Below are 27606 nucleotides of genomic sequence, written 5' to 3' on the forward strand. Positions count from 1 at the left end.
TCTCCCTGCAGTCTTATTTACTTAGAACAAGATTGCTGAAAAAGAAAATCACAAATATTTCCTTAAGTACACCGCAAATTCAAAAGTGACAGCAAATATTTAAAGATTTATATAATAACACGTTGGACAATTTACTTTGTTTTATCTAGAAGACTAGAACTGATTCATTAGTTTGTGAAGGTAGGGGAGTCCGTCTGGCATTGTACCAGTCTATGCCATCACCTACTCTTCTGCACAGTAGCATAAGACCCTGTCACCTTGATGAGTGGGACTATGCAATAAGGCTGTAATAGATAAAATACATAAAGGATACCAACGTCTGAAACAAACTATACTTATGGTCTACAATAACAGCTCCTTCCTCCCTTACTTTTATTTAATTGAGGCCAAGACTTTGCTGCTTGTTTTCAGAGTTTTGATATTGTACACATACTTGCCAATTCTCTGGAGTCTATTCAGCAAACATCAAGGTAATTTCCTGAATATTATCGGGCATTTTCATCATGTTAATCCTCTGTATAATGCTAATTTATCACCTTATTCAGCACTGACTTTTGCTTTTGCAGTCAGTGCCTTAAACGGCCTTGTTTGCGATGCGGTAAATGGCTTTTCTTCGTTCAATATTTTTGATATTATTACTTTTCTTTCTGAGCATGTGCAGTCCAATCTAAATGTGACATGCACAGTGACATATATATATATATATATATATATATATATATAGACAGAATCATCCGGCACTAGTATTTAAGCAGCTGTAATTGCTCCGGTGCCCTCCATAAGGAAGTAATCCTAAAGTATAAATTGGCAGGATGGCGGCACTCAGAGTCTTTTACTCACGTAAGTAGCAGATAACATTTATTTAAGGCATCAACGTTTCGGGTAGGCACCCGTCGTCAGGATAGCATAACAACAAATAAAACAGCTTAACACATTTAAATACCAAGGCATACTGTACCTTCATTAGATCACCTGGCCAGGTACAGCTGGGCGCCGCAGTGTCAGATTCCGGCTGCCGTGCGGGCGTGCGGCGTGGACGCAGCTCCGTCCCGCTCAGTGACGTCATCCCTATGCGTCCACCCAGTTTGTCCGGCTCGGCGTCATCAGGATATCACCATGGTGACTGATACAAATACATAAACAAAGACAAGAATAGACAAAAAACATTATCAGTTAAAAACAATATTAAAAAAGTGTTACAATCAGTAACCTATGGTAATGATACGCAACAACTTTGTATTGATAAGGGTATTAAATATCGTTACCACTTAATGTTTATGCTCTAGCAAGTACTCATTTATTAAATAATATAACCGGCTCAATTAGGCCCTATGTCTTGGCTGTGGTAACGGAAATTATTCTCAAATCCATTAATGAATCAATAAATGACTGCTGTATTACATGAAACACTTCAGTCCCAGTGTATCGTTAAGTCCCCTAGGGGCTATGGTATCCAACTGGAAAATCCATCTGCTCTCCAATTGGAGAAGCGCTTTACCTCGATTGCCTCCCCTAATAGTAGCTGGCACATGGTCGATCAATTTTGATCGCAAGCTGGCTATACTATGTTTGGCCTGGGCGAAATGTCGCGCTACAGGTTGGTCACTGTCTCCTGACTCAAGAGCCGCCCTGATGGCGGATCTGTGTCCAGCCATCCTTTCCCTAAATTGTTGTTCAGTTTTACCAATATAGCTTAGTCCTAAGGACTAAGCTATATTGGTAAAACTGAACGACAATTTAGGGAAAGGATGGCTGGACACAGATCCGCCATCAGGGCGGCTCTTGAGTCAGGAGACAGTGACCAACCTGTAGCGCGACATTTCGCCCAGGCCAAACATAGTATAGCCAGCTTGCGATCAAAATTGATCGACCATGTGCCAGCTACTATTAGGGGAGGCAATCGAGGTAAAGCGCTTCTCCAATTGGAGAGCAGATGGATTTTCCAGTTGGATACCATAGCCCCTAGGGGACTTAACGATACACTGGGACTGAAGTGTTTCATGTAATACAGCAGTCATTTATTGATTCATTAATGGATTTGAGAATAATTTCCGTTACCACAGCCAAGACATAGGGCCTAATTGAGCCGGTTATATTATTTAATAAATGAGTACTTGCTAGAGCATAAACATTAAGTGGTAACGATATTTAATACCCTTATCAATACAAAGTTGTTGCGTATCATTACCATAGGTTACTGATTGTAACACTTTTTTAATATTGTTTTTAACTGATAATGTTTTTTGTCTATTCTTGTCTTTGTTTATGTATTTGTATCAGTCACCATGGTGATATCCTGATGACGCCGAGCCGGACAAACTGGGTGGACGCATAGGGATGACGTCACTGAGCGGGACGGAGCTGCGTCCACGCCGCACGCCCGCACGGCAGCCGGAATCTGACACTGCGGCGCCCAGCTGTACCTGGCCAGGTGATCTAATGAAGGTATGCCTTGGTATTTAAATGTGTTAAGCTGTTTTATTTGTTGTTATGCTATCCTGATGACGGGTGCCTACCCGAAACGTTGATGCCTTAAATAAAAGTTATCTGCTACTTACGTGAGTAAAAGACTCTGAGTGCCGCCATCCTGCCAATTTATATATATATATATATATATATATATACATATATATATATATATATATATATATATATAAAAGGTGTAATTGTCCGAGTTATTTAGGTACCTGTTATATGCCTTTTCAAAAATAATCATGCATATAATTATACTAGATTACATTAGCACTTAAAAAAATACAAGTATATATGTTTTTATAGTGAATTATTATAATTTACTTCAGAAAACAAAACGATTTAAAGAATTTTTAAGAAATTAACAAAGTAGTCAAAAATACAAATGTGCATAAAGGTATCCCCCATAAGATAAAAAAAAAGGGCAGCGTTTAAAACTAAAGCAGAGCCTGCTGGGAAAAAACCCTTTTTATCACTTTGAACGCAATACTGCATGCTGAATAGCCACACCTCATCTGCACTTCAGGAGTCAATAGACAAACCATTGCAGTGTTAAGAGTCCGATAAAGGATTTAACGGAGGAGAAAAATGCGTTAGCTTCTCCGTTATTCATTTGCTGAATAGTGGGAATGCGATAAAAATGCGGAAAAACTAGTTTCCGCATTTTTATGAAGAATTTTAACATCCTGAATAGACCCCTCCCTGAAAAGTCTAGCGATTGCACTTTACCCCCATTTATGTAGCTGTTATATTCTTTAGGACAAAAAAAAAAAGAAATCAGACATGAATACATTCAAATGGGATCATCAGTGACATTTCCATGCATTGGTTATAAGGCACAAAGGCCCAAATGTATTAAGCTTTAACAAAAGATAAAGTGGAGATGGATAAATAATGACAAAGTACCAGCCAACCAGCTCCTAACTGCTATTTTTCAAATGAAGCCTGTCACATGGCAGTTAGGAAGCTGATTGGCTGGTCATTTATCACTCTTTATCTCCATTTTATCGATCCTTATGGCTACATGCATTTTTAAGTAAGGTTTCTTGTGGCCACTAAAATGGAACAACTTGTTAAACAAAATACACGAGCAAGTCCTGAAAAGTATCAGTGTCTTTTCATCTACAAATAGAACTTACTAACTGGGGCTCATTTACATTTGTATGTAAGTCACTTTTATGACACGCCTTTCAGATGTAGCAGTACAGGTCCACTGTGCTTATAGGTGTTGTTTTCACAATCTCCCTGAAATGCTTTTTCAAAAGTAGGAAGCATGATTATACTGTAAATAAGTTATGGAGAGAACCTCAGACCATGCTATAGAAATGTAAGAGAAATGAAGGGTCAGCTTATTTGGGTTACTGACAGGATGCATAATTTCACTTTAAAAAACAGCAACAAGCAACCAACAATCTACATTTTACATGTGCCTATTGCTGAATTGTGCATATACTGTACTAGGAAGTGTTTATGCAGTGGCGGATTTCCCACTAGGCACGTGGAGCATGTGCCTATGGGTGCTAGCTGTTGAGGGCAGCACAGTAGCCTTTCCGCCTGTCCATACTGCCCGTATCAGTCTGCCGCAATCCCCTGACCTGGGGGGAGGCAGGAGTCAGTCAGTGTATGTGTGCTAAGCATAACACATCATTGACCAAGCAGGAGAAGGAGGTAGTGCGCTGCGCGTCCATCCGAGAGTCCCCCGTCTTCCCCTCCCCCGGGATTTGCTTCAGGTGATGGGTCCTCAACATAAAGAGGGTGGAGCTAGCAGTGATGTGGGGGGCACCCAAAAATGTGACTAGGGGCGGACTGGCCCCAAAATCTGCCCCTGGTTTTATGCTAATATTCTGCACAAGCTATGCACACCTTATGCCAGCTCCTCCTCATTGACAGGGAGTCGGGTGCTGCTCTGGGACATTATGTGCAGGCAGATGAGTCTCCGGGGCAGTCCAGCATCTACAGGGAATACTGAGCATGCCCCCAGAGTGAAGAATATAGGGTCACGCCCCCTTCCCATGAGGCCTTGACCTTTTTAGCATCATTAACACAAGTGACAGCTTTGGGTAGGGCTTTTTTTGTTTTTTGCCTCCTCTACCCATATCAGCATAGCCTTGAGATGTATTGGCCAGAGCTATTCAATTTTAAACCCATTTCCTCCTGTGGTAAACCCACGGATGAAGCGCGTTAACGCAAAGGTTCCATGTTAAGTGCCTGGAGCTTTGTGTTAACATGCTCATGGCTGCTGCAGTAAGGGCAAAAAGTCCTATTTACCACAGATTTCTGTTCATACCTCAGGAGGGTGCAAGCAGAAACCCACGGTAAGTGCAGACTGTGGGTTTATCACTGGCTGCAATTGAATAGCTCTGAGCACTGCAACAAGCTCAGTGTAAGCCCTGTGGCTAATTGAATATGCCCTATATCTATCACCTCTATACCTTGTTATGAACCCCTCCATTAGGCAATTACTGAACAGTAGAGGGAGGAAACAAATACGTGAGGCATTCTAGAAAATACAAAACAAATAAAAAACAAACATGACCTCTACTACTGTAGCTAATAAGTTTGATTTTTGAACATTCTGACTTTAGTCAGAATTTAGAGGGACATTTACTAAGCAGTGATAAGAGTGGAGAAGTGAGCCAGTGGAGAAGTTGCCCATGGCAACCAATCAGCACTGAAGTAACATCTATAATTTGCATACTATAGAATGATACAGAGCTGCTGATAGATTGATGGGGCCACTTCTCCACTGGCTCACGTCTCCGCTTTTATCAATGTTTAGTAAATGTCCCCCTTAGTTTGATCTGTTAAACCAATTTTTTCCATTAAAATATAAGCTCTTAATTTGTAACTGTGGAAGCAGTTATTTAGTCACATATCTGACAGTCCTGATTATCATAGGTCAGTGCTGATTTCTGGTGGCCTAATAGCAATGAGTGTGTGATGTGATCTCAAATGGTCATGGTTTGGCTAGATCAGGACTTGGTGTGTACAGTATGGTATATCCTGATTTTCCCATTAGGAATGTCGAGGGCTATTCATAAGAACGCAGCCTATCAATTCACTACAAACCTGTGGCATCACCAATACATTTACTGTCTGAGTTACAGATGTGCCAGTATACATCTTTGCCCACGAAGCGTTCGCATCACTGGACAAAGAATGCCATGCCGTGGCATGTGCCATGGCGTTTGCAGGTGCACGCGTATGCACGCTCCTGCGAATGGGTTTCACCAGCGGAAGCAGTTTGGCAGCAGTCAGGCAGCATGAATAAGAGGCTCCCGCTGCCACGTATAGAGACAGGGGGACTGCAAGACACTGGGAACGGGTACGAGAGAATATGCTCCCGCTACTCAAAGTTACAATGCTCTTTTGATTGCTGCATGCATGATCATTAGCATATGAAAGCAGGAATGCGGAACCGCCACGCCATGGATGTAAAAATAGCAAAAATATGTGAGGACTCGTCTGTATTTCGGGAAGCGGTGAAAATATGCTGCACGTTATCCCGGCGATCACAATGCTGACGTTGGTATCCCGCACAGCAGTACAATACTGGCCCCGGAATACCGACGCCACAGGATTTTCTCCACGACACCCATAGAGGGAGAATATAACCTGTGCGTGAGCCCACAGGGGGCTTACTAGCGCTCGCCCTGTTGCCGACATCCTGGTGGCCAGGATGCCGCTGTCTGTAAACTGACACTGCCATCCCGGCCATCGGTATTACATACTGATTCCCTGTATGTCACAGTGCTTAATTGCTTCCACTTGTCCCTAGTGAATTTATACAGTAAGATACATTTTCTTTAATGGATTTGGCAAATGGCCGTCTCTAGTATGAGCAGTTTAAGTGGAAATAAAAAAAAATCATAAAGCTGCTAAAAAAAAAACAGCCTGGCTATCAAAATCATTTGGCACGCCTGCTGATTAAATATGTTTTAGGACCTAGCTCTGACAACCATTTGTTTGCATCCACTCTGCATGTGTTGCCAGCATTTTTTTTTAAATAATAGCACAATAAAGCAGCATTGCAAACACAGATTCATAATAAAGGTACTGGAGCCAAAACCTTAATCCTGAAATTTGGCTCTCTTTTGTAACTGTCATGAATGAAATGTGTTGAATATCTATTGCTCAAACAGCTTCTTAATATGCTTGGTTGATTATAAGTACAAACATAAACTCTTTTTAATCCATTCCAAAATCATATAAATTTAGTGTGCCATGTCTGTTTACTTAGTATGAAAGAAAGTAGTTAAAATAATGAGTTGGTAATGAGCCGTACCTGCCTACTCTCCTGTAATGTCCGGAGACTGCTGGATTTTGGGATGCTCTCCTGAATCCCGGAAAGAGTAAACCTTTGGCAAATACGTGATGAACTGTGATCAGAGACCATTATGACACGGGTATTACTTTACCCATAACCCTCTCCTCCAAATAACTTAATTTAACAGATCCATGTTAAATGATAATTGCATTGAGTGTAAAATGAGATACAAAAGAACAATTGACTTATGTCTACTGAATACACAAACCATAATGCCTTAGAATTTTTTTTTATTGGTTTTGGGCTTCAATCACACACAAACACAGAGAGATACTTCGAGACTATTACGGCTAAGTCTTGACTATTCCCCAATAGGCTGTACACACAATAGAGTTGGCAAAGGGCAGTGCTGCACGTAAAGCCTAGGGGAATGGGGGGGGGGGGGGTGTGAGATAACACTGAACCCCTCTTGGACACACAGTTACTGTCCCCTGCCCACTGTCCAGATTATATAGGGGGTGGGGGAGAGACACACCTTGCACAGCCTAATTCCAAAGATAGTGAGAAGTGATATCATGCTAAGACATGCAGTTCCACACAGAAGAAAATAAATCGCAGATGCACACTATAATACTAAGCACTGCTAACCAGAATACTTTGAGTACACTCTGTAATCTAAAGGGCCGTATTCACGGGCCGATTTGGGGAGACATGTGTGCTGAGCGGTTCGCTCAGCACACATCTCTCCCCCCGCTCAGCACAGCGCGATGTGTGCTGAGTGTGTGGGGGGAGACGGGGGGGGGGGGGGGCGCTCATTTCACCCAGGTGAAGTGAGCGACCTGCTAGGTTGGCCTGCATACAGGCCAATCTAGCACCAGCAATAGCGATGCCCGGGGCTGCGCATCGCTATCGCTGTGAGGGGTATACACGGAGTGATCGCTGCTTAAAATCTAAGAAATCTAGTCAGATTGCTTAGATTTTAAGCAGCGATCGCTCCGTGAGCACCCCCCTTAACACACAGCAAAATTGAGGCTCTTAGCATAATTTTTGGCCAAAATACATGGGCCCACCAACCAACAACCAGGTGACCTCATCTGGTGGGTCCCTAACAATAAGTTTCAAGTCCAGGGCACGTGACCCCCAAGTCAGCACAGGTCAAATGCCCTGAGGCACCAAACTAGTGTGACATTAAAGTGTTAGTAAGTATTAATAAGTAAGCATAAGCTATGTTTTAAGAGTGTTACATGGGTGAGAGGTAATAATTAGTATGTTAAAAAGGGTTATATAGGTAGTAAAATAAATAGGTGCTTAAAAAGTGCTAAATTAAGTCTTACATTGTGATATCTCAAAGCAGCCAGGCCACACCAAACTAGGGGGCCACGCGCTAAGAACTCATCCCTAAAACGGACAAATTGTATACATTTATTCAGGATTTACCATAATAGTGCCTTTCCCAATATGCAGTCTGTAAATGCCAGAGATCCATACTAATAAAAAAGGCCCTCATGTAGATGGGTGGGGTGCTAATCCCAGCTGAAGGAGTCTCCGCCTTCAAGTGGTCCAAAAATGATGCTTTGCTCTATGTAATGTTACAGAGTTTATTACAATTCTGATTAGCAGTGCTTACATAGTTACATAGTAACATAGTGAGGTTGAAAAGAGGCAAAATGCCCATCAGGTTGCCCATCAACCTGTATTCTGTGTTAAGCTGTTCATATTATATTGCACCTGCTGAAGTAATGGTTTAGTACCAGTTGACAACTATGATTCTTACCACTCCCAGATCTTAATGTCACTATGTTAAATGCTATAACCCTGGATACTTTTTCCAGTTAAAAAATTGTCCAGTCCGCTTTTAAATGCATTTACAAAGTCTGCCATTATTACCTTCTCTGGCAGGGAGTTCCAAATCTTTATTGCCATTACCGTGAAGAACCCTGTCCTACGTTGTGTACGGAATTTCTCTCCTCTAGCCTCAGCGAGTGCCCACGTGTCCTATACAGGGTTCTTTTAATAAACAAATCCCCTGCTTTCTCCTTGTAATGACCCTTTAAATATTTGAAGATATTAATAATGTCCCCTTTTAGTCACCTCTTTTGTAGTGTATACATATTTAACCTAGTAAGCCTTTCCTCATACTCCAGTGTCTCTAACCCTGTAATCAACTTAGTAGCTCGCCTTTGAACTCTTTCTAGTTCCCCAGTATCTTTTTTATAATATGGTGGCCAAAATTGAACTCAATATTCAAGGTGTGGACATACCAATGATTTGTTAAGTGGCAGTATTACATCCTCGTCCCTTGTCTCAGTGCCCCATTTTATGCACGCAAGCACTTTACTTGCCTTTTTTGCTGCATTTTGACATTGTGTACTGTTTTAAGCCTATTATCGATGAGCACCCCCAAATCTTTTTCCACCAGAGTTACCCCTATATTTTCCCCATTTAGAGTGTAGTATACATGTGTGTTTTTTGTCCCAAAATGCATAACTTTGCATTTTTTTTATATTGAACATCATTCCCCATTTAGACGCCCAGGTTTCAAGTTTAAATAAGTAATTCTGTAGGGACTCCACATCGCTTTCTGAATTAATTACCTTACACAGTTTAGTATCATCTGCAAAGATTGACACTGTGCTTTCCAGGCCTATTCCTAGATCATTGATAAATATATTGAACAGTAGCGGGCCAAGTACGGACCCTTGTGGTATTCTGCTGACTACTGGTGCCCAGCTGGAGAACATTCCGTTGACCACAACTCGTTGTACTCTGTTATCCAGCCAATTACCTATCCATGTGCAAATAGTATATCCTAGGCCAAATTCCCTTAATTTCATGATGTCTCCTGTGAGGCACTGTATCGAAAGCTTTTGCAAAATCTAAATACACCACATCCACTGCTTTTCCCTGGTCAAGATTATTGGTCACTTCCTCGTAGAAGCTAATTAAGTTAGTTTGACATGATCTATCCCTTTCAAACCCATGCTGACTTTTGCTAATAAACTTATTAACCTGCAGATAATGCTGTATGCTATCCCTCAAAATACCTTTCAATATTTTACCCACAATAGAGGTTAAACTAACGGGTCTATAGTTACCAGGATTATTTTTAGTTACCTTTTAAATAATAGCACTACCTCAGCTATGCGCCAATCCTTTGGTACCATTCCTGATATACTGTAATTGAACTATGGAAAATCAAGTAAAGGGGTTTTGCTAGCTGCGACCTAAGCTCCATAATAACCCTCGGATGAAAACCATCTGGGCCTGGGGATTTATTAATCTTTATGTTGCTTAGTCTCTCGAGGACCACTTCCTCACTTAAACAAGCATCAAGCCAAGAGTCATTACCTTCACTATCGTTATGCACTACTCTCACCGTCTGATCCTCCCTGGTGAATACTGTGGGGAAAAAATTGTTCAGTATTTCAGCTTTTATTTTATCATCGTTTATCAAAGCTTCTAATTCATCTTTTAATGGGCCTATGTTCTCCTTCTTTTACCTATTACTGTTTATGTATTTCTAGAACTTTTTAGGATTGGTTTTACTCTCTATAGCGATTTGCTTTTCGTTTACAATTTTACCTGCCCTTATTACTTTTTTGCATTTTTTATTGCCTTCCTTATAATGCTGGAATGACTCATCCCCTTCATTAGATTTAAATGTTTTGAAAGTACGCCTCATTTTAGCCATTGCTTCTTTGACCTCCATATTAAGAGACATTGGGGGTCATTCCGAGTTGTTCGCTCGTTGCCGATTTTCGCTATGCTGCGATTTGTTGTTAACTGCGCATGCACATGGTACGCAGAGCGCATGCGCTAAGTTATTTTACACAAAACTTAGTAGATTTGCTGGTGTTCGAGTGACGATTTTCAGTCGCACTGCTGATCGGTAAATGATTGACAGGAAAGGGGCATTTCTGGGTGGTAACTGAGCGTTTTCCGTGAGTGTGCTAAAAAACGCAGGCGTGTCAGGGAAAAACGTGGGAGTGTCTGGAGAAACGGGGGAGTGGCTGGCCAAACGCAGGGCGTGTTTGTGACGGCAAACCAGGAACTAAACGGACTGAGGTGATCGCAATCTAGGAGTAGGTCTGGAGCTACTCAGAAACTGCAAAGAATTATTTAGTAGCAATTCTGCTAATCTTTTGTTCGCAATTCTGCTATGCTAAGATACACTCCCAGAGGGCGGCAGCCTAGTATGTGCAATGCTGCTGAAAGCAGCTTGCGAGCGAACAACTCGGAATGAGGGCCATTGGCTTGTGTTTAGTACTCCTTCGTTTCAAGCAACCCTTTTAAAGCATCCCACATTTCCATTGTGTCTTTACCATGAAACAAAGCTTCCCAGTCAATGTCGTTTAGTGCCTGTCTCAGCATATTGAAATTAGCTTTTCTAAAGTTAAATGTACAGATCAGAGGGTCCATGAATGGTAAATGGAAGTAGACCTGGGTAGTTTGTTGGCATCCTAACACATGAAATTTATATGTAATTACCATATGTTATCTATTTAATTATATACCATAACTCCCAACTGTCCCACTTTGGATGGGACAGTCCCATTCTTCTGGAACTGTCCCACCCGCCGCTCACAGCGTCCTATGGATGGGGTTTGGGGTAGCATGTGCACGTCTTCTACACAATGCATGGACAGTCACAGGTCAGCCCAGCATCTCCAGGTGTGCTACCCATGAGGCCCCACCCCCATTTCAGCCTTCGACACAATCAAAGTCCCAACTTCTGTGACACAAATTTTGGGAGGTATGATTTACCTTTATTTTGCTTGGGTGGTATTAATACATTCAGATACTTTACTATTTGTGTCTATCTTTGTATCTGTAACTAGCCAATGGACATTACAATTATTTACTTAGTAAATTTGCAGTGGAAGTGTTATTATTCTAACTTTAGAACAACAATCCAGATTGTTTTTAGTAAGAGAATGCCAAGTACTGTAGTGCTGAACAAATAACTGTGATCGTTTTAAATTTGGACTTAGATTTCCATTCACAGTGATGAGTAACTGGATGAAAGTAATTCATATTATCAATATTCCGGGGAATTGTGATTTCCACAGACACATTCACTCTTTCATAATGGTTCATTAATGTGTTCTGGCACTAGTTGGAAGTCACTAGAGTTGTAGTAAGTGTTGTAGTACTGTCAGCTATGCTGAAACATTGTATACAAATAAGATGTGTGGGTTAACGGTTTTGCCCACTCCAGTTACTACAATATTGTAGTCATGAACTTTTTAAAATGTATGTTAGGAACATTCTGCTGCTATGCAAATGCATCTAAGTGCATCTAAGTTTGTTGTGGGTGGTAGAGCACTTTCTAAATGGGCGTGGGTAATTATTTTAGCTGGGGGGGGGGGCAATTAACACTTTTCAGTGAACATTTGAGGGCTGAACACAAAATATCTTGCATTTACAGTCCCTATCATATAAATACAGTAAGATATTTCTAAAGATAAAGATTTATAAAAATCTTTTAATCAAAAATTGTATGAAGCAAACAGTACAGGAAAAACAACACTGATCGAATATAGAAAACATTAGGGGCTGAATGTAATAGCTTTGTGTGAGAACAAAGTCCTGCACCTCCGGCAACTCGGAGGCTATTACATTTAGCCCTACGGGGTCTATTCAGGAAGCAGTGAAAAGAGTGGGGAAGTGAGCCATTGCAACCAATTAGTGTCGAGGTAACATTTATTACATGTATTCTATGAAATTATACGTAGCAACTGATTGGTTGCCATGGGCAACTTCTCCACTGGCTCACTTATCTACTCTTATCACTGCTTCATGAATAAACACCTAAGTGCCCAGGCAGGAGAACTAGGGCCAGGAAGGAGGAAGATTGCTTATTTGCAGTGTTTGGACGGAGATGGGACATCTGTTTCAGACAGATCTTTTGCACCCTGAATGGGTAGAGCATTTGTACGGATAGGCTTTCATATGCAGTTGCATGGATTTTCAGTATACTCAGGTGGATTCTCTCATTACCATAATGTCATTATGTATAATAATGATGCAGATGCCTCTGGCTCAGAATCCACCGCTATATATTTGTATACTACTATTTTTCTGCTCTAACCCAAAACAACCACACTCCATCTCTGCTGGTGCCTTTGCTCTGCTAGGGATTTGCCAAGGCAGTCAGTTCATGCATCTGATAGGGGGGCTAGGAGTGTGCAGCTGCACCTGGCTGTGCGTGACACTCTGTAGTTCATCAGTGACAATCGTGTGGCAATTTGAAGAGCTGTCAGGTTCTTGGCCGGATTAAGCCTTTGGGGGCGGAGTCATTTAAGCACTCCTTCAACCCTCCCTTCTTGTCAGCACCTCATTCCCACTTGTCATCTGCCTGCCCCCACTCATCATGCAGCCCTACCCTATGGGACTGCACAGTGCAGCAGTGTGATCCCACAAGGGAGAGTGGGGAAGCTGGGAGCACCTAGCCTACCCCCATTAGTCCTCCATTCCCACCCCCACTGTCATATCTCTGCTTATCTCACCAGTCAGGTTTGAACCTGTCTACATTACAGTTGCAGTCAGCAGTGCCTTTCTAGCTATGGTGACTATTTTATGTTTGCCAACTCTCTCTAACTGTCAGGGAAACGCCCTGAAATAGTAGCAATCTCCCTGGCTCCCTGAAGAGTCTAGCAATCTCCCTGATTGCACCTTACTCCCATAATATAGCTGTTATATTCTTGGGAAAAAAAGGAAATCAGAGATACATTCAAATGGGCCCATCAGTGACATTTCCCTGCATTTGTTTTAAGGCTCAACTGTGGCCATTTACAGTATATGGAACCACTTGGAAAACATAACACACCAGCAAACCCTGAAATGTATCAGTGTTTTTTCATCAACAAACAGACCTTGGGGGTAAATCAGACCTGATCGCTAGGGTAGGTTTTTTGCATCCCTGTGATCAGGTAGTCGCCGCCTACAGCGGGAGGGGGAATTCGTTGTGCAGGGGTGCGATCGCATGTGCAGGAAAGCTGCACAAACAGAAGTTTGTGCAGTTTCTGCACAGCCCAGGACTTACTCAGCCGCTGCGATGATCGGGGACGGAGCTGATGTCACGAATCCTCCCACAAAACGCCTGGTCCCTCCTGTGTCAGTTGCCACAAACAAATGCCCTCTTCCTGTTCAATCTTCTTGTGATCGCAGGTGCGATTGGATTTTTTGCAAAATCCCGTCACTGCCCGGCACTCCCCAGCGCTGCGGACCGTCGTACCTGCGCATTGCGGTGCATATGCATGCGCAGTTCAGACCTGATCGCCCACTGTGCGAAAACGCTCAGCAGCGAACAGGCCTGAATTAGCCCCTAACTGCTTTGGGGGTCATCTGCATTAGGATGTAAGTCATTTTTATGACACACCTCTCAGAGGTAGCAGTACACTTCTGCACTTAAAGGTGTTACTTTCACAATGTCCATGAAATGCTTTTCTAAAAGTGGGCAAGTACTGTATGCTCTAATTTCAAATATGGATAATTATTGACTGATATGCATACTGTATATTGTATTGTTTTTGGGGGTCATTCCGAGTTGTTCGCTCGTTAGCAGATTTTAGCAGCATTGCACACGTTAGGCCGCCTCCCTCTGGGAGTGTATCTTAGCTTAGCAGAATAGAGAACGAAAGATTAGCAGAATTGCAAATAGAAAATTCTTAGCAGTTTCTGAGTAGCTCCAGACCTACTCACAGATTGCGATCAGCTCAGGCCGTTTCGTTCCTGGTTTGACGTCACAAACACGCCCTGCATTTGGCCAGCCACTCCCCCGTTTCTCCAGACACTCCCGCGTTTTTTTCCTGACACGCCTGCGTTTTTTAGCACACTCCCAGAAAACGGTCAGTTTCCGCCCAGAAACACCCACTTCCTGTCAATCACACTCCGATCACTACAACGATGAAAATTCTTCATTCGGACGTGAGTAAATCTACTAAGTTTTGTGTTAAAATACTGCGTACCATGCGTATGCGCATTTTAGCCTTAATCGCTCCGTTGCGAAAATCGGCAACGAGCGATCAACTCGGAATAACCCCCCTTGTCCTGTATTAGTGCATTCACTTTGTATAATGCTGCACACCCCTTATAGTGCCCTATACATAACAGTAATGGAGACTCACCACTGAGAAAAGCAGTCCTTACTCCTTACTCCATTTGTCTCTTTCTCCAAATCTCTATAATGACAATATGTGTGAATTTACTTTTTGCCTGTATCTGCTTGTTTTCTCCAGCACATGAGAGCTTCTTCAGGTGGGAGGCTTGTTTCCTTTTATACTCCAGGGTGGCTTTTCAAAGCAACACATCCATATTTAATGGAAAATAAAAACAGAAACAAATCGAAAATAATTGTGTGTGGTAATTTAACAGGAAATCATCAGCAGGAGTTGTTTGTTTCTCATCTGTCTATGGACAAAACATAATGGGGAAAATGTAATAGCCTGTGAGAAGCAGGACTTCGTATGAGTCTGCCTGGATTTTTAAAGCGGAAGTTATTTACACTGCAAAATTCAGGTTGGTTTTGCCATGTAATTGAAAGCCGCTGTAAAAGTCCGTGCAGACTCACATGAAGTCCCGCACGTCCTGCTTCTCGCAGACTATTACATTTTACTTCTTACTGTATCATACCTCCCAACTTTCAAGGATTGTCAAGCGGGACTTCATGCGCGGCGGAGCCGCGCCTGGCGCCGAAAATGGGCATGTCTACATAAAATGGGCGTGGTTTTGCATAAAGGGGGCGTGACCTCGCGGCAAAGCCGCTATCGCGAGCCACGGCCCCCGTTCTTGTTACTATGGGGGGCTTGGTCAGCGCTCAGTGAGCTGCTGGCATGCCCCCAGTACCTCTGTCTCCATGAATAGACGCTGTGTGCGCACACTGCTGCCCGCGGGTGGGACAGCGGGACAGTCCCCAAAAAACGGGACTGTCCCGCGAAAATCGGGACAGTTGGGAGGTATGCTGTATATCTGTTATTACAGTATGTCACTGTAATCTGCAAAATTCATTTGGTATAACATATGTCTAAATCATACATTAATAGTTGTAACAACCATTTACATTGTAACTTTCAGGTTGGAAATCTCCCAAGCGATTACATTATGCGTCTGAAACGCGTCCCAGTAAAAGATCATCTGGTAAGAATGTGTGTTTATTTTCTACTGTATGTGTGTCTGCTCATGTGTTTGTGTGTGTCTGTATATTTTCTTCTATAGTACTTCTTGCTTAGTTTAAACTCATTTATGTCTTAAATAAATGAGTGAGAAAAGTTGTTTTTTTCCTGTTACATGTCTTACTACTGTGAAATCTTTATCATATTGATAGACTTGTGCCTGTATACTGTATGTTCTTCCTCATATAGGGCCTAATTCAGATGTGGTTGGAGTTGCTATCACTGCTGCTTTTTTGAAGCCGCCCCCTCACCACCCCAGTCACTGACAGTCTGCTGCCATCCTGCTTCTGACATTGCAGGACTCGTTTGCGCATGCGCAGAATGGGTCCTGGGCATGCACAAAGTACCGAACATGAGTACTTTGCGCATTATAGCGCAGGAACAACTGCACTTGAATGGCCCCTGTGAAGTGCGCCTCCTGTTGTGCTTTCCTTCCTCCACGCATGTAGCCAGATTCTAGCACGGTAAAATATACTTTTAAATTCTTTGTCAGAATCTCCCATACAGTATGTAATTGGGAAAAGATGTGCTACTCAGTCACTACCCAGTAATACCAGTAGTTAGGAATGATAAAGATCATACCCTTAATATATAGTGACATGCACTTTCAGTGGCCTCTTTTAGCAATATATTGCGGAATCATGCTCTATAAAACAAGGAAGGCCCAAACCTATGGAATGTGAGCAGAGAACATCATAAAAGGTTATCTCATAGGGGTACCGTACCAGGGATTGGAACATTGAGCTTTTCCACTTACTTGCTACCATTAGTTAAAACCTATTCAGGGGCAAACGCAGGATTTCTAAGGGGGGGTTTCCATGTGTGTTTTGCTATGTTGTTGCTGCACATAACAGTATTTACTAGCAGCACTGCGATGCGTATGCATCATGGTATGCCGTGCTCAGTCGAAGTTAATGGATAGTGGGAACACGCGTCCCACGTTATGAATGATGTGATGTGGCAACAACATAGCAGGACACATCTATATACAGTATTTACACAAACGGGATCCCAGGGGTCGATATACCGATGCCGGGATCCCGATGGAGGACACCTTCACGGCGTCAATGTACTGACGCAAAACGGGATGCCGGCGTCAAAATACAGACAGCCTGCATCCCAAACGTCCGCACAGCGGAATGCACTGGGAAGGGGGGGGGGGGGGAGGATAGGTTCGGGCAGCAGAAGGGGGTTAGACTTACGGTACACTCCCGGGAAGGTTAGGGACTGGAGAGGGAGGGTTAGGCACATACAGGGTGAGGTTAGGGTTAGGCACCTAGCGGGGAGGGTTAGGTTTAGGCAGCGGGAAAGGGAGGGTTAGGGTTAGGCATCACTTGGGATGGTTAGGGTAGGGAAAACATGAGGGTTAGGGGGCTAAATGAGGGGCTGTCGGGATTATAATAGACGGGATGCCGCTGTCGGTATACTGACTGCCGGCATCCCATCCATCAGTATCTCATACTGATCCCAGATATATAGATATATATATATATATATATATATATATATATATATGTATATATAATGGAAACCAGTCTATAGATAGATAGACAGACAGACAGATAGATAAATAGATAGATGTAGAATACAGATAGAAAGATAAACGTAGAAGCACTAGAGAGAGAAAGAAAGAGACACTGTAGATAGATAGAGACAGAAGAAAACTGAGTGAGAGAGACTGTAGATAGATCACACACAAAGCCAAACTTACTCTTCCTCTGTAGGATCCCAGCTCCTGTGTGTGTGATCTCTGGAGTCCCCTATGTCAGGTCAGGTCTCTCCCCCACATTTCCTGCTCCTGCCTCTGAGCTGCATGCCTCATGTCAGCTCAGTTCTCAGGGACGACTTCTTGCTGTGTGGACAGCACAAATGAAGATGGGGGCCTCTAGAGGCTCCTGGCAGTACTGCACTTGGCAGTGGCACTGATACTGTAGCTCCTCTCTGTCAGCGTCCGGCCGGCTCATCATAACAGCCGTCCAGGTCAGAGATGCAGACAGAGTGTCTGACGGCCAGCTCTGATCAGGGGGGGTTTCTGGGTACTCAGAAACCCCCCCTGCGTGCGCTACTGCTATTTAATAATCATTTGTGGCCATGGTTTCTTTGTAAGAAGATAGTGACAGCAGTGTTTTATGTAGCAACTAAGAATCCTTATGATACCACAAGGCTGGTAGGTCATGGTACTGGCCTGTCATACATTTATAAATGCATTTCTGTCTCAAAATTCTTCCATATTACACAAGGTCATGACTAAGCTAAGTCTATAACATTCAAAAAGAGTTATCTTTTAAATATAAGATCTAAAGTTTTAAAGGCATAAACTATTTGCTTTGAAACAACTTTGCTAGTGGTAAATTCTGGACAGATGTATATGGTTTTCCTGCAGATCTGTCAGAGTCAGTAACCTGACTAAACTTTACAACATTAAAACCAGTAAAGTACACATTAGATGATTACTTAAAAACTGTAACAGTACCTCTTACAGTATATTGTACTTTAACCTAATATCATTTATTTATTAACCATTAAACAATCACTCTAAAATAATAAGATCACTGCCATAATTAAAAACATGATCAATATATGTAACGCAGTTGGACAAACGAACCTTCACAGAATGCAAGGGTTCACACTGAGTCAAAGAGGATGACTTGATCAGATTGGAGCTACTGTAGTCAAAGATCACATGACTCTTAAGTGCTATCCTTAAAATTTGTAAAGTGTCTCCTAGCTGTTCATGTTACATAAATCACTGGCACAATGACACGACCCATTGTCTGTCTAGTAGCTGGAACCAACTCACTTTGGATGTGAAGTTTAATAATTGTCCAGTATTCACTAGGGAAAGAGGTAATGAACTGCAAGAAGTTGTGGCTCGCAAGATAATCCAACTAGCTGCAGTTTACAGTGTATGGAGACAAGTCAAGTCAAAGGCATAATAAAACAACAAACCAAGGCTCAGTACGGGCAGCGCAGGCAAGGGGAAGGTACACAGAGATGGTGCCTTCTAGTCAACTACAGGCTGAGCCAGTAAAAGATGGGTGGGTCAGCGATCAGGTGGCAGGGACATATAAGGCTAGTAAGATGTCAGGTCAGTTACAGCTTGCTTTATGAACTTTAATAAAGTAGCATAAAAAATACTGTAGTAAAGGGACTTGTGTTCATATAAAATAATATTGTGTATTGAGTGTACTTTTAAATCCAAATCCCAATAAACTCAGTAGCCCTGGCTACAAAGCATAATCGACTGATGCAAGGTAACGCAAGCTGTGTACAGTATTGCGAATCCATTTATTTAATGTAGGGGCTGTTAAAATCCATTACATTACTGTAATTACCAATAACATTTCATTCAACAAAAGCTTTTCATTGTTGCCTGATTTGTATAGTCATACACATGCTTTTGGTACCAGTGTATATTTGATGAAAGAAAACCTAAGAAACATAATTTGCTGTTCTAATACATAATTTGGTGACAGTTGGCACTTATCTACAGTTGTAACTTTGAGACTTGTAATTCCTCCTGGGGCAGTGTTTATTCTGTGCAAGCCTTGCCCAAACTACTGTACTTTCCTGGAACTGCTAGTCAATCAGGGTTTACTTTAAGTTGACCAATTCGAGTAGCATCCAAAAACATTTATTTTCCCTTCAGTTCTCAAAACTTCATATCTCACTTATAAGAGAACAACAAAACAGGCTGCAGTGCTTTGTTAAAACATTTGTAGTCTATTACTGGAAGATTTACTAAAGAATGATATGGAATTCTTGCAGATACTTCAATAGGACAAAGTTAATGCTGTTTATTTATAATCTGTACACTGTGAAACCATAGCTAAGCTGTTCCCTACTTTTTTCGTTGGATTCCATCAGTAAATAATTAGTTGCAACTAGTTTTTCAATATTTCAACCACTTTACAGTAGAAATACTATAGAGCATAGATTGACACTTAATATACACTGATGTGAAGTAGAAAAAGTGATTTTTATGAAGTGTGCTTGAACAGTGTTAAAGCTATTAACTCTGATGGCAGAAGTAAATTGCATAAGTTTATTCTTTTTTCAACCACAAGACTAAAAATAAGCATAATGGTGGTGCACAAATTGGCTTAAAGTGCTGTTAATTGTAATGTTTCAGGCACGGAAAGTTAGGCTAAAGCATTCATTCTTTTTAAAAAGACTATTGCCATACCACACCTTACTGCCCTAACAAAGTATGGCCTAAACCTCCCGGAAGAAGTTATGAAAACAAAGTACGTGTTGCCTGAGTTGTCCTAGGTAGAACCATAATTCTAAAATCTTTCAGCAAACTCTTATAAACCTGCCAATAGTGTTGCAATAGCACAGTGCCAAAGTTTTATGAATAAAAACCTAGTTAATATTTTATGACCGGAATGGAATTAATACTCATAATTGCTAGGCTCTGCAGGGCAAGGTTAAACATAATATTGACGTCAATAACATTGTATCCCTAACCACTTGTTTGCTTGGTATGTTGTGGTGTATTTCTATATTACACCCTTGGATCAACTGCCTGACTGTAGCTCACATGCTTTCACCTCAGGCTCCTCTGGGTGAACAGGTAGCAGATGTCCCTGCACATGCAGATTTAGTAGCAGCAAACTTTGTACAGTGTAGATGGTATGCGGTCAGGGAGTCGACGGTGATTATATCCCCAGTCACTTTGTTGACCTCACTTTGCCGGGTTCTTGACACTGTTGAAATGCTACTTACAGTATTTTTCTCAAGCCAGTATTATAACTTTAAACATGCCGGTAATATAAATTGTCACTGTCAACCTCTGTACCCATCCTGTTTCCAAGTAACAACGTCTCCTCGCTCCATCTTTGCTATATTTGGTGTACTATAAAATGCAGTGTCAGACCTGCCATGTAGCTCTCAGAGCGAGCACCTATGCTCACATACCTCAGATCCATGCAGGGAAAGTAAGCATCATACTACCCTGATTGAGAACTTGGTTTACACACTCCTGACTCCACAGCATCACTGGTGACACTTTCTATTTTGATGAGCCTTTCCCTCAAAACTCAGACATAGTAAAGTATTAGCAGCATCTCAGCAGACCACACTTTGGTGCTCATGGCAGTTGGGTTCACTTAGCATCATTCCACCTGGTTACTGTTAATACAAGTATTATGCTCACGTGTCAAATGTAGTCACTCAAAGGCATAGATTCAAATTATAGTCAAAACTAGAAGCTAGTCCTCATGCCCCAGGTGCCGCCACCACTTATACACCCCTAGTTACGACCCTGCATGTTGGTAACATGTCTCTACAGTATATGCAATAAAATGCATACATGCAACTTTTTTTTTTTTTTTTTTACTGTGTCTTTGAATAAATAATTTTCATCTCCTGCACATCTTGTCCTGGAGCTAACGAGGAGCCAGATAGAGGCAAACAGGTAACAACAATATCTCAATTAGATAATGTAGGGAAAAGAACAGTATAATTTTTTTTAACATATAGTTATATAGCACCAGCTATTACTGGTTGCACTTTACAATAAACCACTGTTAAATGCACTGTTGTGTGTCAAATATTATTTAAAACTCCAAAGTGTTCCTGGCTGGATAAAGGTGGGAGGAGACACAGTTGGTAATCTAGGCTGCTTCCTATTTATTAGGTAGCTTCAGTACACCATTATTTTATTTATTACCAGTTATTTATATAGAGCACACATTTTCTGCAGCGCTTTACAGAGAATATTTGGCCATTCACATCAGTACCTGCCCCAGTGGAGCTTACAATCTATATTCCCTACCACATATACACGCGCACACATTTACAATAGGGTTAATTTTTTGGGGAGCTAATTAACCTACCCAGTGATCGCGAAATACGCGGTATAGTGCGTTTTTATGCGCTACAGGCAGAGAGGGACTTGTTTTTTTAAAAATGAGTGGGTCCCGCGGGACGCGCTGTTTCTGAATGACGTGTGCCCCTCTGCCAATACCGACCTCTCTTACCATCCAATCGCTGCCGGCAGCTTTTCTCCATCCAGTCGATGCTGGCAGCATTTCCCATTCAGGCCCTGGCTGAGACCATTCTCCCTGCCCGTGCACGCCATGCTGCAGCACAATAAGAGACAGCTCCCGGTCCCAGCAGCTGCAGTAGGTGCCGGGCTGTGTTGTGTGACAGCGCCTGCCCACTAGTCAGCACAGTGTGATCATCTATAGACGCTGAGTCTCTGGCTACATGTGGTTGCAGCCTGTAAGTTATACTTGTAAGCAACTAATGGAGGGAATGTGGTGTGGAGTGTGTGTGTGTGTGTGTGTGTGTGTGTGTGTGTGTGTGTGTGTGTGTGTGTGTGTGTGTGTAGGGGGGTGTTGGCAGCTAACAATGCAAACATGGGGAATGGGGTAGTGCCCATCATACACTCTGCCCATACCCCCACAGTACCTGTTATACACACACCCAATACCCCCACAGTGTGCAACAAATGCCCCCCCCCCCCCGACCCACATACCTATACGGTGGCCATTATATATCCTCCATACCCACACAGTGCCCATCATATACACACCCCTATACCCACACAGTTCCCTCCTGTGCTGCGGGGTTGACATCAGGTAGCGGCCACATGTGAGTCAAAGTGTAACAAGGAGTGGTGGATGGGCTTGCTATAGGGGGTTCCTTTGATGCTGTTGGGTGGGACGACTGGGGGTCTGAGGTGGTGGCTGCAATGTGTATAGCGTGCTCTGCCTGGCGCAATGTGTATAACGTGTTCTACCTGGAGCAATGTGTATAACGTGCTCTGCCTGGCGCAATGTATAATGTGCTCTGCCTGGCGCAATGTATATAACGTGTTCTACCTGACGCAATGTGTATAGCATGCTCTGCCTGGCTCAGTGTGTATAGGTGGTTCTGCCTGGTGCAATGTGTATAATGTGCTCTACCTGGCGCAATGTGTACAATGTGCTCTACCTGGCGCAGTGTGTATAACTTGCTCTACCTAGCGCAATGTGTATAACGTGCTCTGCCTGGTGCAATGTGTATAACTTACTCTGCCTGGTCCAATGTGTATAATGTGCTCTGCCTGGCGCAAAGTGTATAACGTACTCTACCTGGTGCAGTGTGTATAATGTGCTCTACCTGGCAGTGTGTATAGGGGGTTCTACCTGGTGCAGTGTGTATAAGTGGCACTACTGTGTGGTGTAATGTGAATTGGCACTATTATGTGGCCACGCCCCTTCCCCACAAAGCTACACTCCTACATTTTTTATGTGCGCCTTTGGTGCACACTGTCCATACTTTAGAGAATGGGAGGGGGAGCGCCAATTAACTTTCTGCCACAAGAGCACCAAAATGTCTACGTACAGCTCTGGTGCAGTACCCTGTATGCTACACAGCCCAGCAGCATTGTCACCCTCTCCTCCCCCTTGCAACACTTTTGTAGTGTCCAACTCAAGTCTGTGTTTTCATATTTGAATCATTAATAAGAACATTCATTCCGATGGGACCCATAAAAGGAAAGGTAGGACCCCAATTTTTAAAAGTGAGGGGTCCCTGGGACCTACTTTTTTTTCGGATCAGCGCGATCACTGCCTACCAGTATATTTTTTAATTGTGGGAGGAAACCAGAGTACCCAGAGGAACCCCACAAACCCATGCAAGTATTGCACTATCTTTACTGTTCCATGATATTAAAATCAAGTGGAACTTTTGGATAGTTTAGTATCAAAGTCTGCTACTCTCTCTCTCACTCTCACTATCTCTCTTTCTCGCTCTCTCATCAAGAAAGCATTTGTTTGAGTTACTGTACTTTTTTCCTTGTTTGTTAGAAAATACCTTTTTTGTAAAAATGTCTGCCTTTTCTTGTCTAGCTAAACTGGAGATGCATTTTGTATGAATAATCTTTTAACAGGAACTCAAGGCCTGAGAGTCTTTCTTAATGAATCTCTAAAGAGCTCTTTTCACTTTTATTTTTAGAACTACAAAAATATCCAATTTCCAATCCAGATACTTTTGTATGGCAAACAATGAACAGCTGTATTAAATGGAAAAACAAACATATTATATAATAGTTTTTAAAAGTAATTTGACTTCGCTGACATAATGCATTGAGTCATTTTGTTGTATAAATGGTTCCTTATTGTCTGCCTGTGAATGTTTATACTAAATTAAATCATTGTGAGTTCATATGATTGTTTACAACTGGTATATGCCTGCATGTGTGAGTATGTGTATAGTATGTGTCTGTAGATATATACAGTATATATCCGTCTTTGGCTCCTGTGCATTATACGTTCTGTCAATGAGCTGCACTTGTTGGAGGGCAACCGGAACTTGAGTGCCAGTATTGGTAGTATTATATATATATCTATCCTGGCTGTCGGGATCCCGGCGCTCACCATACCGGCTCCAGGATCCCGACCGCCAGGATACCGACACCTATTCTCCCACTTGGGGTGTCCCCGACACCCCTGGAGGGAGAATAAATAGCGAGGCACGCGTAGCACACAAGGGGCTCTTTTGCGCTCACCCCAGCTGCCGGCATTCCGGCGCCCAGCAACCTGCAGTCGGGATTCTGACCGCCAGGATGACGGGCACCGGTATAACGATATCTATCTATCTATCTATCTATCTATCTATCTATCTATCTATCTATCTATCTATCTATCTATCTATCTATCTATCTACATATACACCACTATATATTTAAAACTTATTTCACTTTTCATTTTATATTTATTTATTTTATTTCATAGGCAAAACACTGCTGGTTTTACGTTATGCTGCATGAAGTGTCGTACCGCCTAGAAGAACTGTTATCCAAATTTTCCAAAACATCACAAAATTATCATATCTTAGACAATCTTTCCCTAATACTTCGAGAAATCAGGTTCTGCGTTAAACTGAACGAGCAAGAGGTACTGTAAAGTGTCATGCACTATTTGCACTATTCATTTCTGTGTTCTGTATAGTGAGGGGAGCCTAGGTTCTTCTGTAACGCTAACGCATGCATTGTTCATAGATGTGCATGAATGTGTAGATTTTCCTCATGTATTATGTTATTAATTACAGTGTATAAAACATTTGCCATATAATAGGCAATAGTAATATAGGTAACAGTTTTATATACTTTAATTTACAACTGACAAATTACTGAAGAACTGTCATTTTTACAGCAGTGATTTTAACATGTTGAAAACATATTTTGCACACAATTCACAAATATATGTTAAACTTACTCCTGTAGAATATAAGGTTCTTCATTCATATCTAGATTATATAATCAACCAGTTTTAATGAATTAGTTTGGGAAAATATTACACTTTTTCAGATTTTGCAAATAGCACAATGTTTTTGTTCTCTGTGTTTTTAGGCCTAATACTATTCCAAAAATGTTTTCATTGACAAAGACTATTGTGGACCACTAAGACTATGGTGGGCCACAGGTTGGTCAGACTTGATATGAGTCATACAAAATACAAGTATCAACTGGTCACATACAGTTTTTAACTTGAAATGCAAGGGAGATTTTTCTGGTTTCTTATGGCTTATTGCAAGCCTCAGGAATATTGTGATTGTTTAATTTTAAATGGGTCATGGCATATTTTCTTTTATATCTAAAAGCTAAGACAATGTATAAGCTCAGGTTCAACTGCAATTCACCAGAAATGGATGAACTACATTGCAGAAATAGACTTACTTAAAAATATAACACAGGCCCCCCCACAGATAACAGAATGTAGCTTCAGGCTGAGTTATAATTACTGGAATAAGCAGCACATTCTTTCATGCGTGTGCATATAGGTGAAAATACTGAACGCAGTAGCAAAAACACAGCCCCCAGTGACTTTTTATGCATTATTGATTGTATTTTTAATTTTATCAAAGCAGTCTTTAAACTAGATTTATTTAAAAAAAAAACCAAGAGAACTGATTAAGATAATGCGTACATAGATAAATAATATAACAATGATTTATCAAATTCCTCATTAGCAGTTTATGGGTTATGCTTATTTCTTAATGGTGACCTGTTTTGTGACTATTCTTATATATTCTTTTGTTTTTCTTTAACAGGAATTTGTAGAAGAATACTTAGAGACAATTCCAGAGGGGCATGTGAATCCCAGTGAATTTTTTAAATATGTAAACAACACTATTAACCTTTTCAAGGATATAAACAACACACACTATATTGATACATGTATGGTACCTACAGATGGTCCTGAAGAAGGTAAGCAATTGTTTTAGATGGCTTTGGTAATTGTATCTCTTGTACAACATGGTAACATGGATTGAAAATATACGTGTACTATTTGTCTGTTCTAGGGGATAATGTCACAAAGGGAAACACACAGTATGCATCAAGTAAATTAAAAAATAGCAGCAAAATTGGTAAGTAAATCTATTTTGTGGGGTATTTTTTTCCTGTGAATGTTTGACTTTTCAATGGTTGTATAGCAATTGTCACTAATACACTATCCCAAATCAGCTATTACCGTCCAGGTTTTAAGGAGATGGTTAAATCAAATTGACTGAGGTAATACAGTAATTAAGTCACCTCATAACCTGGACTGCAATGACTGTATACATACACACACAGTAGCTGAAGTACCCGGCGGTGTCCGGATTTAAATCTTCAAGTTATCAATGAGTTGGATGTATCTGTCAACATTTAAAAAATAATTAGCAGGTTATACTCACGAGGTAGCTGCCCAGTGTCTTTTATTTTTTTTGGGGGGGATGGGGGGGGGGGAAGGGTGGTGTTGACATCATTAGCTCTAATCCCCAGCTATCCTTTTTGTTCAGTTTAATAATAATTTTTACATTGTGAGATGGGTGTAAAGTTTTCCTTCTGTTATCAATGTTGCTATTCCAAGGCTTTTGGGTACACAATATTTCTTGTCTTCCCACCTCCATTTCTGTCAGTTATTTTAGTTCATTGATTTACTGTATGGTTATTTGAGTCCGTTACTTCAGGTTATTGAATTATGGTTATTACAGTTCATTAAAGTTTTTATCTAAATCCACCCTTTAGAAGGCGTAGATCAGTTTCCATGTGTCAAAGTTCTCTCTGGCGTCAGACCAGGATTTCAACCCTTTAGTATGTCTTCTGGGATCCAACATTACCACTCTGTGAAATTTTCATCCAAATTGATCCAGTGGAAGGCCCAGAACAGGCTCCCACAGTCAATGTTCTGCCCAGCGTGCACCAACGGGAGGTCTGACCAGGACTTCAACCCCCTAGTATGTCTTCTGCGATTCAGTGTTACCGCTCTGTAAAGTTTTCATTCATTTCCATCTGGAAAAGCTCAGAACAGGCTCCCAGGGTCAAATTTCTGCCCAGCGTACACCAACGGGAGATCCAACTGGGACCCCCTAAAACCTGGCCAGGATCCAACTGGACCACCTCAATCGATGCAGGAGTGCCCCAATGCATAACTGGACAAACAAACCAATTAATTTTTATCTATAAACAGAGGCATGTTGCTGCCGTTGGGGGTAGGGAAGAGGCCAAGGATCTTTGTTTGTTAGGCCCCAATTTTGTTTTATTACTGTGCTTGCTCAGAATTTTAAAGCACTCCAAAATAAGCTGGAAGCATGCAGATAAATGCTAATAATAATAATAATAATAATAATTTGCTTATATTTAGAATATTTTTATGTAGTATAATTTACAGCAGGTAAATTATACAATGGAATATGATATGGAGTATTGTGGAAGTT

The 27606-nt window shown here is 41.6% G+C and overlaps 1 protein-coding gene across 1 annotated transcript in view; it reads left to right on the top strand.

Annotated features, from left to right (window-relative positions):
- Positions 1-27606, top strand: part of KITLG (KIT ligand) — a 75343-nt gene that overhangs the window by 29063 nt on the left and 18674 nt on the right. The window contains exons 3-6 of the mRNA XM_063927657.1: positions 15815-15877; positions 24639-24800; positions 25957-26113; positions 26209-26274. Of these exons, the coding sequence (XP_063783727.1) occupies positions 15815-15877; positions 24639-24800; positions 25957-26113; positions 26209-26274 (448 nt within the window). The remainder of the gene's footprint in view (positions 1-15814; positions 15878-24638; positions 24801-25956; positions 26114-26208; positions 26275-27606) is intronic.

The sequence above is a fragment of the Pseudophryne corroboree genome, chromosome 6 (genome assembly GCF_028390025.1).
Source record: "Pseudophryne corroboree isolate aPseCor3 chromosome 6, aPseCor3.hap2, whole genome shotgun sequence".
In the NCBI taxonomy this organism is placed as follows: Eukaryota; Metazoa; Chordata; class Amphibia; order Anura; family Myobatrachidae; genus Pseudophryne; species Pseudophryne corroboree.